The sequence below is a fragment of the Lepidochelys olivacea genome (genome assembly GCF_965140295.1).
Source record: "Lepidochelys olivacea isolate rLepOli2 genome assembly, chromosome: 1".
Classification (NCBI taxonomy): domain Eukaryota; kingdom Metazoa; phylum Chordata; order Testudines; family Cheloniidae; genus Lepidochelys; species Lepidochelys olivacea.
Genome location: NC_140411.1, coordinates 101,604,165 through 101,620,442, shown reverse-complemented (window position 1 = coordinate 101,620,442; position 16,278 = coordinate 101,604,165). Strand labels below are relative to the sequence as shown.

Here is a 16,278-nt window from a genome sequence, read left to right as displayed (position 1 = left end):
TGTAGCCATCTGGCCTGACCCTATCACAGGACACAGAAATGAATGGTAACTGGAATAAAGTACAACATGGTTTTACAAAAGATAGATCATGCCAGACCAACCTGATCTCCTACTATGAGAAGATAACATTTTTTTTTTTAGACAAAGGAAATGCAGTAGATCTAATCTACCTGGATTTCAGTAAGGCATTTGATACAGTTCCACATGGGAAATTTCAGTTTAACTGGATAAGATGGGGATTAATAGGAGAACTGAAAAGTGGATAAGGAACTGGTTATACTGTAACTGGTCATACTGAAAGGTGAACTGTCAGGCTGGAAGCGGGTTAGTAGTGGTGTTCCTCAGGGATCGGTCTTGGGACCAATCTTATTTAATCCATGGTATGTATTTAAAAATACACCAGATACATCTACCTGTCTCACTTACAAATTTCAAAAGTAATTAGCATCTCAGTTAGCTTTTCAACAATGAACTGAACATTTTAGAAACAGTATTATGGACTAATCCTACAAAACTTAAAACTATCCATTTGTAATGAGTTCAAAACATGTGCCTCTTGACACTACAAAAACCCCTTTGTTTAAAAAAAAACCACACAAAAAAAAGGGAAGCCATACTAACAGCAAAAGTCTGAGAATGCCTCATTGACAATTTTATGTGTTAAATTTTAGCTCTGATCAAGCATTCCTGGCCAAATGTTTAAAACCCTTAGGAACAGAGGAAAAAATATGTTTTTCAGCTTTTTTCAATAAGCATAAAATTTACTTCAAGTTCAGTTTGAATGTCCATTTACAGTCTGTACCAACTGAACATCAGAATGTTTACATATATGGTGAGAGTGATCCAATACTTTTGTTTATATTGTACTCTTACAAGCCAAGTGTTCATCCTCATCTTCAGAGTTCTTGTGGGTTTTATTTCCAACGTGGCCATTTAACAGAGCATGTATTTCTACATTATTAGACTATTAATATATATTAATTATATATGTATCTCCATGAAGTTCGTGGAAAATGGTGTGTGTAATGGGTACAGAACACATGTTTTAACTAAATTTTAAAGAATAAGGACTCACTTTCATATACAGCTTCATTTTACTATATTGGAACTAAACCCTGCAACAAGCTGTGTAAATTTTAAAGGAATTTATTCAAGCACATTTGTTCAATCAGGCAATGGTGTAATATACCAAGGTATTATGCTGCTCTTAGAATAAATTTGGTATAGCTAGTTTTTAAAAAATTAATAGCGGAAAATACAAAAATTAAAATTTTCCTCTTATTTTTTCCAAGATTCTAAAATAGATATCCACAGCATGACAGTGATAGTTGCTCATTTGAATACATAAAGGTGTATGCATTTGGGAAGAGTCCAAACAGAGGAATTTAAGGCTAGAAAAATGAAACTTGACAAGTGCCTACTTAAGGTGATTAATATGTGAAGATAAGGATGATCTCCAGTCTTCCCAGCAACCCCTCTCTATTTTATTAGCTCTTACACACCACAGTGAGAGGGACCTTAGAAATCCTTTACATTCCAATACTTTGAGGAATCTTCCTTCAATAGGTTACATCAAAAGCCATGTCTTGTGCCATCACCCTGCCCCCATTAAGGACATTCCTGTGGCTGGACTTGCGCTCTCAAAAGGAGAGCAGAGGTAACACAAAATAGTTGCCTGATTCTTTGTAGTTATACACGTGAGAAAAGGCATGGGAGGAAAGAAAACTAAGGGCTTGTCTACACTTACCGTGAATCAACGCTGCGGCGATCGATCCACCGGGGGTCAATTCAGCGGGTCTAGTGAAGAACTGCTAAAAATCGACCGCCGATCGCTCTCCCGTCAACCCAGCGCAGCATAGACACTGCAGTAAGTTGACCGAAGCTACGTCGACTTCAGCTACATTATTCATGTCACTGGAGTTGCGTAACTTAGGTCGACTTAACCCCGTAGTATAGACCTGCCCTAAGAGCTAGCTGGAGAAGAGAACCATCAGCCCTGACATATCTGCCACACTTTTAGTTCTCAATCCCCATTTAAATTAATGGGAGTTGGGTAGCTAAATCCCCATGTCAGCTACGAAAATCTCAATGAAAGATCACAAGATCCTAATCTGAAAGGAGTTTTATTTTTGAACCATGCTATTAAAAAGAGCCTGATAATATTTTGCAGTAATTTTAGACACTCATCTTTTAGAGCTCCTAAAATATCATTGTAAGCAATCTGAGTGAGGTCTCCAAAACAGAAAACAAACACTCACCTGAAAGCTAACTGAGTATGTGTAAGCAATTTTGATCTCCCCATTAGCCTTGTTACTTATACCCATAGGTGGTCCTGAGCAGTCAGGGTTATCTATATGTGTATGTTTGAAGCTGTGGGAAGAAAAATATACACAGATATTTATACTTCTTATAAATTTAATCTAATTAGCAACAGTCTTACAAGAACATTCATTTAACGTTACATATTTTGTATTTTTAAAGACATTCAATTATCAACCTCATTTAGGATTCTTCTTTTGAATCAGATTTTAAACCAAATTAAAAAAAAGTAAGTTACAGAAGATGCAAGGAGCAAGTACATACATACACAAGTGTGGTACTTTTTACTACCTAAAAACTGTTTTGTTAAATTGATTCAAAAGTTTTAAGACTACAAGCTATCATTTCTTTAACCTACACTCTGTGAAAGAGTAAGGTTTACAAAACATTTTATTTTTCTGAATAGAAAATAGAAAGGAAAGGTCACTTAGTTATGTTGTACAAGATAGGACTTCCTAACTTTGCTGTCAAAACAGCTAGGTGGCCCAGAACAAAAAACAAAAACAAAAAAAAAAATTTTTAGGATTTGACCTACAAGGCAGCAAGCTCCATTATATTAACAGGGAAAAGGAAAGCAACAAAAATACACCACGGGAAGAAGGAGAAGAGAACACTAAGTTGTCAGAGGGTCACAGAATTGAAATACATGTTTCTTCATACTGCTGTTCATAGAAAACAGGAAATTTAAACTAGTTTAGAGGAGGCACCACTATATTAGAATATCTAACACTTATGACGTCAAAAGTTGAACTATACTGATTCACCAGCATCCAGGGCAGGGGTAATGTGTTCAATCATACAATAAAATGCAACCTTGTTCCTCCCCCCACCCCCCCAACTGGCAGATGGAGAATCCCACACTGGGAGTATACCACTACCATCAGATATCTTCAATACACTGGAGACAGAAATAGCAGATTAAGGTTCCTTGTCAGTAGAATGACACTAAATCAGTTAAAACACATTAGGTCAGGTCACCTTGGTTACCAGGAAAGCCAATTTGAACGATATATATATATAATTATACACACACACACACGTCCTGCACCTATAACAGGTCCACGATGTGGAATAAGTTTCCTGTGGTTGATACTCAGGATTTGCTATGGATTTCAAAGTTTAACAAGCCCAGTTTTAAACACAAACTGGACTAGAGCACTGACTTAGTTCTTGTTATAAGCCCTAAATCATTTGTTTAACAAGTAATTTTTAAAATCCATTTTAAATGCACTCACCTTTTCGGTTCAAGTTTAGCAGCTACTAGTCTTGCTCCTACCCCCTCCTTTTCTACAACATGGTAGAATATCTTAATATCTACATGGTTAAATATGTAAAAGGTATCTTCTTCACGAAACTCTGCCTGTGGACCAAAATACAAGAAACAAAAGATATATGACTATTCTACAATTTAAAAAACAGAAGCTCAAAACTGAATTTCATACAGAATTGTATTCACTATTTTTTAAAGGGATATACTGCCAAAGTTAAAAGTCCCCAAATTCTCTTACAAGATATATTGAGGGTTGTGGGAATACATAAGCAAGCACTTTTTCCTGTGTTATCTTTTTAATGGAGGTACTGAAGTAAAGCTTAAAGAACTGCACAGAGCACTTCAAGAGTACGTGAGCTTTACACGAAGTATCCAGATCACCATTCCCAAATGAATCTTAACTGAAGAAAAATATTGGACTATTGGGGACTTCCAAGTGGACCAATTTTACAAAGAGGTTATATACAGGAACAAAGAAACTAAATAAACTCCTGTGACAGCAATTGAGAACACACAACCAAAATATTTTTAAACAAATGCTTCACAAACACCACCTCAAATCAACATCAGTTGCACATCCCTCCCACAGATTATGACAGAACTGAATGCCATGCCTGGTTCAACTGTTAGAGAGAAACCTTGAATGGACCATTTTCAGTTGGTTTCAAAATGTCTCTTTCAAAGAGCTGTTTGCTCTCAGAGCTCATATGACAGTATACAGCTGCCTCCAACTGCTAGTGGTGTTTCAACAGGATCAAAAACTTATTTAGTTAATATCAGGTTTTACTGCTCTTCATAGTTGTCAATTTCAAAGATCATCAAGAAGTGGTGTGTTAATACATACAAATTTAAACAGCTCTATTTTCTCTGTAGTACTCATATTTTGAAAACATTTGTGTTTTAACTCTATTATCCAGGCATCCCATTTCTCCTGTTTGACTGACCCAATAATACCACTGTGGTGATATCATAGCTATTTGTGTGCTATTGGAAAAGAACGCAAGTCAGAAAGGGATACTTATATCCTCCTGTAGTTCTGCTTCTCTGACTGGATTCCTACTCTTGGATCTCCGCTCTCCAGGCAAGAGACTGGGACTCCCCTAGCTTTCAGAGATTTTTCACCCTTTGAGAGACAGTGTCAGGCCAGACTCATTCAGAGACCAGTTACCGGGGCTTAGGAGAGGTCTACACTGCAGAATTTTAAAATCCAGGCACTATGGCAGCTTTAAAGAATAATATTTTTATTTCATTCAAGAAGTGGGCTGGCTATGAAGTAGAAAGCCTTATTTATAACAATTTCTTTAATACTGAAGTGAAATAAAAATGTAATAAATTGATTATACTGAAGCAAAAGCTGAAACTGATGGTCTTTAAAATTCTCTTTTGGACTTGCTGATACCCAGCTATAGAGAGGAGTCATTTATCAGACATTGAAAGTCTCTCAATATTTAGTTAAGTATGACATCACTAAACTGATGGATGGGAGGCAGCAGAGAGTCTTTACAGTTCCATGGAAGTGTAAGAGACCCTACGAGTACTCCAGTGCCCAATGGCAAGGAACACCCTGATACGTAGCTGTGAGTTTCAGCTGGTCTGAACATCCCAATGTACTCTAATGAAACTTATTACATCTGAGTGTTCCAGGAGAGGCCTGGACACTTCAGAGCAGACGGTTTTGGGAAAATTCAGAACTAAGAGAGTTGGGTCACCCTGTAAATAGTAACCAAGTCTGGAGTAGACTAGCGTGGGGTTACTGTGTTGTAGGTAGGCTGTTGGGGTCAGAGTGCAGAGCAAGGGCTGAATAGCACAGACACGCTCGGGAAACCACATGCTTGTCTGCTGGCTGTTGGTGTCTGGGCTGTCAGCAACAGCAGCAGAGCATTTAAAGCACCCAGTGTTACAGGGCAGGCAGTGACAATCTCTCAACAGTCTGAAAAACTGCACCCCAAAATGGTCAGTTTGTGAGAGCACAAATGTGGTGGAACAAACACTAGAAGCCCCAAAACATTTTTCCAAAATAGAGGATGTAGTTAACTGTCATCTGTTGACAGGAACATGCTCAGATATGCAAATCCACTGATGCCAAAGGATGCATCGCAGCCAGCACTCAAAAAAATATTGAATGTAACCCCAGTGACTATTACTGCTGAAGGGACACACATCAACTTGAAAATTAGTCAGTTACAGAGAGTTAGAAGTCATACCAGGTACTAATTTTTGCAGTCACATTTTCCAAATCTAATGTCTCTCCCCCCCTTTTTTAAAAAAGACCCCCATATACCAAAAAAGGGGCTAACTATACTGAGAAAACAGTAGAATGCACTATAAAATAAAATACAAACAAATTGAGAGCTCTTTTCTATAATTCAATTACAGTAGTCTTAAGAGTTCTCTTTAGATTGCCCTAAACAACGCTTAGACAAGTGCAATTTAAGTTGACGGTGTCCTTTAAGTGAAATTACAAACGTGTTTCTTTTATGGGAGACTGCAAGTGGTTCCCTAACACAGATTCAGAAGGAAGAAAGAATGGTGAAGAGAAAGATTACTAGCATTTTCTCCTCTGGAGAGGGGAAAAAAAAAATTAAGATTTGCCTCTAAATTTCAACCAAAATCATCTTGTCCAAGTCCTTCCTGATCTTGGAGAGCACCCTGGGCAGCAATGGAACCACAGCATAGGCATGCACCAGGCCTTTGTCCACAAGATTAAAATGTTATCTGAGAGAGACCTAGGCTCATGCCTCCTCTGGCATAAGGGAGAAGACTTCTACCCACGTTGTTTGTTGATATAGAACATGGCAATTGTATTGCTGATTTGGATCATCTGTTCCTTGAGGCAATGCAGTAAGGACTCGTAAGCTGTGCACACAGCTCTGCATTCTGGGAGATTGATATGCATCCATACTTCTCATGTTGTCTAAAGGCTTTTCACCTGAAGATCTTGCATGTGAGCTCCCCACCCCAAGAACAACACATCTGTCACTACAGTTTTAGACAGCAGGAGTTCCTTTTGCACATCGCTTTAGATGTCTGAAGAGTCCTTCCACCATTTCAGAGGTAACAGTACTAATGGAGGCATCCAGAAGGGCACGTCCACATGATGCTTAAATCAGGGTGTACACCAGCCTTAGCCAGTCTTGTATGCACTGAAGGTGTAGTCTGGCACAAGGCATGATAAAGGTGCATGAAGCCTCACATCCTTGCAGAGCAAGAAAAGTCCTTACCGTGATGCTTAGACTTGACTCCAACTGCATAATAAGAGCTATAGAACTCTCAAAACTATCCTAGAGAAGATAAGCCACAGACTTGGTGGAGTGCAGAACCATTCCAATCAATTTGAGTCTATGGACAGAAGTCAAGTTGGATTTCTGCCTAGTGACTTTCAGGCTTAGGGAGCAGATCAAGCATGTGATGAACAGATTTTGAGAGCGGACAATATTTCCTCTGTACCAGTTAACTTTCCATGCCAGGGTACACACCAAGATTTCCTTAAGAGTTCTACCACTACTACATGCATGTTAATGAATATCCTCAGTAGTGTATTGGGCTCTACTCTTCAGGGTAATGGTCAGGCCTACCATGAGCCTAAGGTACTTCCTGCAGGATGGGATCATCAATATATGTTGAAGTATGCATCTTCAGGGCGAGAGATGCAATCCAGTACCTTGAATTTAGAAAGGGAATTAAGGTGAGGGTGACCATTGTGACAGGGTCGGGCCAGAGGGCTTATAGGAGAGTAATAGAAGGCAGATATATTAGCCCCAGGCTAAGTAGGTCCCTTTTCCCTGGGTAAGGTAACAGGGAAGGTTCCAGAACAATCAGGAACCTTCTGAAGACAATTAAGATAGGCTGATTAGAACACCTGCAGCCAATCAAGAAGGTGCTAGAATCAATTAAGGTAGGCTAATCAGGGCACCTGGGTTTTAAAAAGGAGCTCACTTCAGTTTGTGGTGTGCATGCGAGGAGCTGGGAGCAAGAGGCACTAGGAGCTGAGAGTGAGAACGCGGACTGTTGGAGAACTGAGGTGTAGAAGCATTATCAGACACCAGGAGGAAGGTCCTATGGTGAGGATAAAGAAGGTGTTGGGAGGAGGCCATGGGGAAATAGCCCAGGGAGTTGTAGCTGTCACACAGCTGTTCCAGGAGGCACTCTAGACAGCTGCATTCCACAGGGCCCTGGGCTGGAACCTGGAGTAGAGGGGGGCCCGGGTTCCCCCCAAATCCTCCCAACTCCTGGTCAGACACAGGAGGAGTCAACCTGGACTGTGGGTTCAGAAAAATGGCCAAGCTGATGGCTGCCGTGAAGCTCCAAGGCGAGCAAATCCATCAATAAGCACAAGACCCACCAAAGGTAGAGCAGGAACTTTGTCACACCATCCTGAACTTCAACGGCATATGAACGTTTCCTCAGTTTCAGGATGGATCACCAGCCTCATTTCTTTTTAGGAATATGGAAGTACAGTAAAGCCCCATTTTCCAGTCTAATTAGGATCAGGACCAGGGCCAGGGCCAGATCAGATAATCAAACCTCCATATAAACTGGAGAATGGGAAAATGCGATGCTGCAGCGCTATCTAGCAGCCACAGGAAAGATCGTCTGCTTCTGGCCCTGGAGTCCCAGCTGTTCGGTAAATGTGGAGAGCTGGTTAAGGGAAAGTCAGACAAATGGAGTTCTACTGTACTTGCTTTAAAACCTGTTACTATGATACAGAGGAGGGACTCTCTATTGCTTGGAGAAAAAGAAACAAGGATCGCTTGCCATAGTTGATTCTCATGAGAAGGATCCCAGAAGAGGAGGGGAAAAGGCAGTTGGTTGCAGGCACTGTGTGAAACTGGATGCAATATCCTGAAGTTATTATGTTTATGACCAACTGACCCATGGTGATGGAGGCTCGTCAGTTCCCAAATGGAACAGATTGTTAGGTATGGCGTCACAGGAGACGGTCTGAACTGCCTCAGGGTCCCATTAGAAGAGTGCTACTAGACTGATGAAAATTGAGAAGAGTGAGCAACAGCAGTGGACTGTGTCCATCTGTGGAAGTGTTGCCTCTTTTTTCCCTGAAGCTCAGCAGGGCTTTCACAAAGAAACAGCGATGGATCTGACCTATGTAGGTCATATGACTACTGATACATTTCCTTTTAGGATTTATCATGTAGATCCCAAGGTATTGGACAGTTGCTCTGGAGTCCGTCAGTGTGCAATGGGTCTCATCCATTTTTGAACTATAATTACCACCCCTCAAAGGGCACGCCCTCTACCATCAAATGTATTTTGAAGGAAGCCTGACCTCTGTAGCCACAGAGATCGCCTTGTGACCATCAAAATATAAACAGTCTGCCACATCCAGTGCAGGCTGGAAGCCAGTAAACTGGCCATTAATCAGTCCTTGGAGATAAAAGGTGGAAGACTGTTGGTGAAAGATGAGTTTTTGTCGATCTGAAAGTCATAACTGGCCATTAAGGCCTGGTAGTTGGTGAGGTGAATTGTAAGAGATCCACAAATTGGTGGGTCTACACCTGGACCGCTTCCATTCGAACCTGCAGGGCCTGTACAATTCTTTGAGGAGCTCTTGGAAACCTCTAAAGTTGTCCACCTAGGGGACAGTAGGATAACTACCTCCTCAGGTGAGGATGATGAGAGTGCCACAGGCCCAAGAAAGTCTCCACAGAGGTGAAACATCTTCTGGTTTATCCTTGTGCTATTGTGGAGGTTTGGGGACAGCCTGGGTAGCTGAGGCCATCAGGAAAGGCACTTTAAGATGGTGAGATTTATCCTGGTAGTTGACTCTACTTTGAGTGGACCATGGTCCACATTATGGCCACATCTGTATGGATAAATATGGTCCCGAGGGCCATAAAGTCAGCGAAGCGTGTGTCCTGTCTGGCAAACATCCCAATAACTGTTTTAGAATGAGGCTCAGTCTCCTTATGAGGTTGAAGCAGGTGGTGCAAATGTTCTGGGGAGTATGTATGTTGGTGCTCTGAATCCCCGCTACTATTTCATGCTAATGATGAGGCTGAATTAAAGGAGCATTAGACTTTGCATTAGGTGGTGTATTAGATGTCGGTGGAACCAGCAAGGTTACAGAAGTATATGATGCATGCTAAAGGAAAGTTCCACTATAGCTAGGGAAATGGAGGTGACTATCAAAGGCGATACCAGCTCCTGCAAAACCATTAAGTCGATCAGTGCCCTGAATGTCATCGGTCCCAGCTGGCGTTGTGAAATGGATAGCAAAAACAGTGCCAAAACCTCAGTAAGCAATGGTGACAATTCAAGCACCAGACTGGAGGACAGTGCCACGGCCTGTGATACCAGAGGCTGCAGAGCAGGAAGTTGAAGGTGTCGAGTTCCTGACTGAGGAGGCACAGAAGTGAGGTAGTGAGCTGTGGCAGGAACTACATAGGGCTGTGAAATCTCAGAGGAAAAGTGGTGCTGGAGGTGAGATTTTTAGTGGTAGATGATCTACCACTGCAATTCCTCACTCCCTGTACCTTCTCAGATGATGGTCTCTTGATGGGTTTGGTCCATCTCAGTGCCAGGATTGAAGAGGAGGCTCTATGAGTCACTGAACCAGTGCTTGCACCTTTTGGGGCCATGTTCAGGGGGACCCAGAGAAGCTGGGTCAGATGCTGATTTCATGGACTGGTTCATGAGGAATAACTGCAGTCACTGTCTTTTTGGGTTCTGGAAGTGAGAGACTTGCAGAGGTCACATTTTTCCAAAATGTGAGACTCCCCCAGGCAGTCTTGTCATTCGAAGTGACCATTCACAGGCACAGCTTCCTCACACAAGGGTCAATATTTAAATCTGGAGGACAAAAGTAGAGGCCACCCTGGAGCCTGAAGTCTAATTTGGGCAAATCAGAACAGTTTGAAAATTTAAAGGAAATGTCAACTAGTTAAAAGAAGTGGTAAGAACAAGAGATTGCTAGCAGTGAAAGCACAGACAGCAAGCCTCTCTCTCTCTCAAAGCCAAGAGGCAGTGATAAAAACTGAGCAGCAGTTGAGCTGCTCTGTCCTTTTATGTCCTCTGTACAGAGCACAAGGACTCTGAGGGTGGATACATACCATATGGACCCTGTTGACCAAAGGATTCAGAAAACGAGCATGTGGGATGCACATTCACCATTAATGGAACGTGCATATAGATAATCACTCAATACAGAAATTGACACATTAGTAAAAAATACTTTAAACTTACATTAATGACACAGGCATCCTTTGGATGACCTTTTTCTGTAGTAAAACAGCCAATAGGAAATCCAGGATTGCAAAACTTCTGGTTGTTGTCAACATCATAGCACCAAGTTACAGGCATGTTGTCCACAATCCTATAAACAAAACACTAATAGAATTAGAGACAGAGCTCATAGTAACATAAAAATAAAAGTCCTAGATCTATTTAACCTGCAGTAATTATTTGCATTTTGGGGGGGTGGGAGGGGGAGTCACTGAACACAGATTGCATCTTCAACACTACTTTAAATTCCTAGAATTCTGAAGGATTCGTATTCTTTACAAAAAAGAACAACATGACTATTGTGTGTTCCTCCTGGCAATTATACAAGTGTGAAAGTAGCAATAACATTCCTTTAAGACTTTAACTGCTGGGATTGCACCAAGGACAGTTAACTCAATTTCCAGATAATGGAGGTGCCTGGTGACAGCTGTACAGGTAAAGCAGATCCTAAAAAGAGGGAACTTTCAGTTTCTCTAGAAGTTGAAAGCCTACTGCTGTGAAATTTCACACAGCATTAGTTTTTCTGTGTAATTTAGTTTATTTCTCTTTGTAAAAATTAATGTGTCACTTGAAATTGGACTTTCATGAAATTAGGCTATATTGCCAAGGACATTAATTGCCTTTCTTCACAAAATGTGGTAGACAGGTGTATCCTGAGTAGACCGGGTGCAATATGTAAGTTTCTGGGAAAATAATTGTGTTAGTTTTAGCTAGTATTCATCGTAACAGTTGGTGTATAACATATCAGTTAAGCCTGAAGCCTCCTGCATGCACATAAGTCATCTCCATCTGATAAAAACCTCCTCCAATGAAGTCTGTATTTTTCGGTCAGATTTCATCTCACAAAGAAGGCTTCTACGGGCAAAAGTAGCAGCAGCAGCTTCACTTCTACCTTGCCAGACCTCCTCAATTGTGCTTACTCATTAACACACACTCGGAAGGTAGTACACGAAAGAACTTTGCAGTCAAGCAGTTACACACCTGACAACCCACCCCCCCACACACAAGAAGAATGAAGTCACCTTACACTACATACCTTCTTCTCCACTCAGCCCTGGTCTACACTAGGACTTTAGGTCGAATTTAGCAGCATTAAATCAATGTAAACCTGCACCCATCCACACGATGAAGCCCTTTATTTCGACTTAAAGGGCTCTTAAAATCGATTTCCTTACTCCACCCCTGACAAGTGGATTAGCGCTTAAATCGGCCTTGCCGGCTCGAATTTGGGGTGCTGTGGACACAATTCGACGGTATTGGCCTCCGGGAGCTATCCCAGAGTGCTCCATTGTGACCGCTCTGGACAGCGCTCTCAACTCAGATGCACGATTGTTTGCCATTGCTCTGACGCAGGGAGGGGCGACTGAGGACACGGCTTACAGGGTTGGCTTCAGGGAGCTAAAATCAACAAAGGGGGTGGCTTTACATCAAGGAGTATTTCAGGCAGGACTTCACGGAGGGTTCCAATAAGAAATGGTGCACCTAAGTTATTGTTCTTATTGGAACAAGGAGGTTAGCCTGGCCTCTAATACATGGCTAGATTTACCTCGCTGCACCTTCTCTTGTGAGTGACTGCAGTGTGACCTAGAGGAATGAGTCCCCTAGACGGGGGAGGGGGGCAAGCAAATGAATACAAAACATATCTGGTCTATTTCTTGTTTTAATCCACTCCATCTATCTTTTACATCTTTAGCTGGCAGCAGACGGTGCAGAAGGACTGCATGCCATCCACATCTCATGGCTGCTCGGCAGAAGATGGCACAGTACGACTGCTAGCCATCCTCATCTCTTGCCTGCCTGGCAGAAGATGGTACAGTACGACTGCTAGCAATCCGTATTGCCTGCCTGCTCACCATAAGACGGTTCAATAGGACTGACTGCAGGACTAAAGAGAATGACCTGGTCAAGTCACTCCAAATTTAGTCCCTGTGCCCATGTCTGTCCAGGCGCTCCGAGCCGACGTGGCCAGGAGCACCTCGGACACGACGAGAACGGTTACCAGTCGTACTGCACCGTCTGCTGCCAGAAGGCAACGGGTTGCTGCTACTGTGTAGCAATGCCATACCACGTCTGCCAGCACCCAGGAGACATAGGGTGATGGTTACCTGAGCGGGCTCCATGCTTGCCGTGGTATGGCGTCTCCACAGCTAACTCAGGAAAAAAGGCGCAAAACGATTGTCTGCCCTTGCTTTCACGGAGGGAGGGAGGGAACGGGGGCCTGACGATATGTATCCAGAACCACCCACGACAATGTTTTAGCCCCATCAGGCATTGGGATCTCAACCCAGAATTCCAATGGGCAGCGGAGACTGCAGGAACTGTGGGATAGCTATCCACAGTGCAATGCTCCGGAAGTCGATTCTAGCCTCGGTACTGTGGAAGCACTCCGCCGAGTTAATGCACTTGGAGCATTTTCTGTGGGGACACACACACACGAATATATAAAACCGATTTCTAAAAAAACGACTTCTATAAATTCGACCTTATTCCGTAGTGTAGACATACCCTCAGACACAAACCTTGCCATTATCACTACCACAGTACACGATGCACAACCGTCACTCTGTTCCCCATGGATCTTTTCCCCCTCCTCACTGTCCACAATAGGGCTTCCTTGGCACATTTCAACTTTTACTTTCTAAAGAAAGCTGAATTGAGTGTTTCAGATGAATTCCCACTTCAGCATCAGCTTTTCTAGTAAAAAACTGCCACAAATGAGGAAGTCCTAGTAAAGTTAAATGGAAAAAAGTATGGCAGCTCAGAGTAGGCAGTGTTTTTCCTTACTGAAGTGCATTCCTGACCACCATGCTCAACTGTGCTTCCCTGATGGTATGAACTATTTTAACTAGTGAGTTTACATGGGGTAAAAAGTTGAGAGCTACTATAGTTAGGTGAAAAGCAGCTGCTTTCACACCTCCCTCCAGCAGCTCTTCACAAGATTGTTTTATTGTTAAAAAGGCTAAAAATCAAGAGCACAGTAAGTTTCCAATTTAGGCTTAATAGATAAATCTTGAAAGCAGCCCAGCCCCCTGTGAGGAGCTGCAGGAGGAGAAGACAAGACAGCAGGATATGGCAGGAGAGCTAACATAAATGGAAACGAAAAATGTCAACAACAAAAATATACATTTTAAAAAAAAAGAAGTTGTCTACCACCACCCCTCTTTCCACTATGAAGTTTTTTCCATTGTGGAAGGATAAGTCCAAAAAGAAATCATTTAAAAGAATTTTAAAAAATTCAATAGCTGTAATTAGAACACCATTAAAACACTCCAGGGTACGTTTTACTGGTCCATTAATATGTCTTAAGTGGCTGAAGACACAAGACTGCAGTCACTTTATTTGCATCACTGGACAAATAAAACGTCCTGTTGTGTCTTAATGCTACATATTGGTACAAATGCACTGAGTTATTGAATCACCTTTACCATTAAGTGTCTTATTGTTAGTGGGCCAGAAATGCTAACAAACACAGTGTCCCAAGATACCCAGTAAAACAAAAGTTATGGAAGAGAGATTTCATGGACCAATTCTCCAGGAAGCCCTGGTAAAGCCAATACGATAGGTATTTGCTTTAGTATCTTCCATATATTTTCTTTGCATTACACTGACATTAAACCATTTTGGGTAAAAAAAAAGTACTTAAGGTTTAATTCACCCATGGACTGCTATCAAGAGATTCAATTTGCTGCTCCCAAGGCACCAGAAACTGGCTGCTCCAACCTGAGAAGTCAGGTAATCAGGGTATGAGGGAGGAAAAAAAGAAAGGGTCACCAACACCTACTCACCCAAGGACTAAATCTAAAAGTCCTAAAGAAAATTTCCTGCATCACCATGCCCTCCCCAAAACCACACCTCAATAAATCAATTTAATTCTCTCCCTCTATCACTTAGAAGGTTCCTCTTCACTGCTACACAGTCCTCCATTCCTAAGAGCAGACCAAGCAGGTTCTTCTTCCCAGCCTGCTCTCTCTGATCTCAGGTACAAAGGAAAGTCTCTAGCCCGCAGCTCCATGTTGATGTTGACACAGAGCAGAAGCAAAAGAGGACTCTTACTAGCCAGCATCTCTCTCCCCCCCAAAGACCATTAGCAGCTTGGAGAATAACCTCCAACAGTAAGTAGGTAGGAAGCCAGGACCGGGGAAAACCAAAACCAGAAAAACCTTATCTCCTCCTATCAGTTTCTGGCCAGAAGAAGGGTGGGATACCCACCAATGTTGTAGAGCAACAAGGTGCTTTCCCCTCTTCTGCCCCAGATACTGGGAAGAGGAGTGCTTTTAGGGTGGTCCTATTTCCCCGCAAGTAAACTTTTAATGTCTACAGCAACAACATGTACTTGTCAGGATTGTTTACAGTTTCCAGATTCCCACAGGGCTCTGAAGAGCAGCTGTGAAACTGACCAGAGTCCTATTCATTTCACCATGTTGTTGCTGCTGGGCAGATATCCGTGGCAAATGATTAAAAGTGATCTATTTACAGACCTCAGAAGACAACATTGCATCTTCCTACACTTTGTTCACATTTGGCAGGTTAGGTTATCTTCACAACCCTCAATGCTAGAAATCAGATTATGCTTTAGTTTGTTCTTCCCCTCACTTGACAGGGCTAAGATAAGTGAAACAACAGTTTTTCCTGCAGATGATGTAGTCTAACTTTCTTCTGGTAATAAAGATGAAGTACCATCAAAGATTGATGCATCAGAAGTAGCAATACTGAAACAAATTTATTTCAAAAAACAAGCAAACAAAAAAAACACTACACCAGTAGGCCCAGACGGTATACATCCAAGAGTTCAGAAGGAGCTTAAGTAGAGAATTGATAAGGGAAACATAAGGACACAAGGAGAAACCTATGACCAGGAGAGGTAATGACAATAAGCAGGTTGCTTAAGTGTATGAAAAACAAGACGACTCAACAGTGCTACTGGTCCATTATTAAATGGATATCCAAATTGTTGGTAATGCAGGAAAAGCAAAAAAGGGTTCAATAAATATTTCTGCTCTGTATTTGGAAAAGACAGATGATGTAGTCATATAATATGATATCCTTTTTCATTCCAACAGTAGCTCAGGAGAGTGTTAAACAGCAGTTACTAAACTTAGATACTTAAATTAGAAGGTCCAAATAACTTGCATCTAAGAGTTTTTAGAAGAGCTGGCTGAGGTGCTTGCTGGACTGTTAACACTGATTTTCAATAACTCTTGGAACACAGGAGAAGTTCCAGAAGACAGCTAATGTTGTGCCAATATTTTTAAAAGGTAAACATAGTGACCCAGATAATTATAGTCCTGTCAGCCTGACAACAGTCCTGTGCAAAAAAAATGGCCTGGCTGAAATGGGACTCTATTAATATTCATGCAAATCAACCTGGAAAATAGATCCTATCAAACTAACTTAAATGTCTCTCTCTGACGAGATTACAGGTTTGTTTGATAAAGGTAACAGTGCTGATG

The 16,278-nt window shown here is 41.7% G+C and overlaps 1 protein-coding gene across 1 annotated transcript in view; it reads right to left on the bottom strand.

The window, feature by feature from the left end:
• The window catches only part of TM9SF2 (transmembrane 9 superfamily member 2), a 69,530-nt gene that overhangs the window by 39,765 nt on the left and 13,487 nt on the right, over positions 1 to 16,278 (bottom strand). The window contains exons 5-7 of the mRNA XM_084612185.1: positions 10,790 to 10,919; positions 3,555 to 3,679; positions 2,259 to 2,370 (exon numbers count right to left, since the gene is read on the bottom strand). Coding sequence (XP_084468311.1) covers positions 2,259 to 2,370; positions 3,555 to 3,679; positions 10,790 to 10,919 — 367 coding nt within the window. The remainder of the gene's footprint in view (positions 1 to 2,258; positions 2,371 to 3,554; positions 3,680 to 10,789; positions 10,920 to 16,278) is intronic.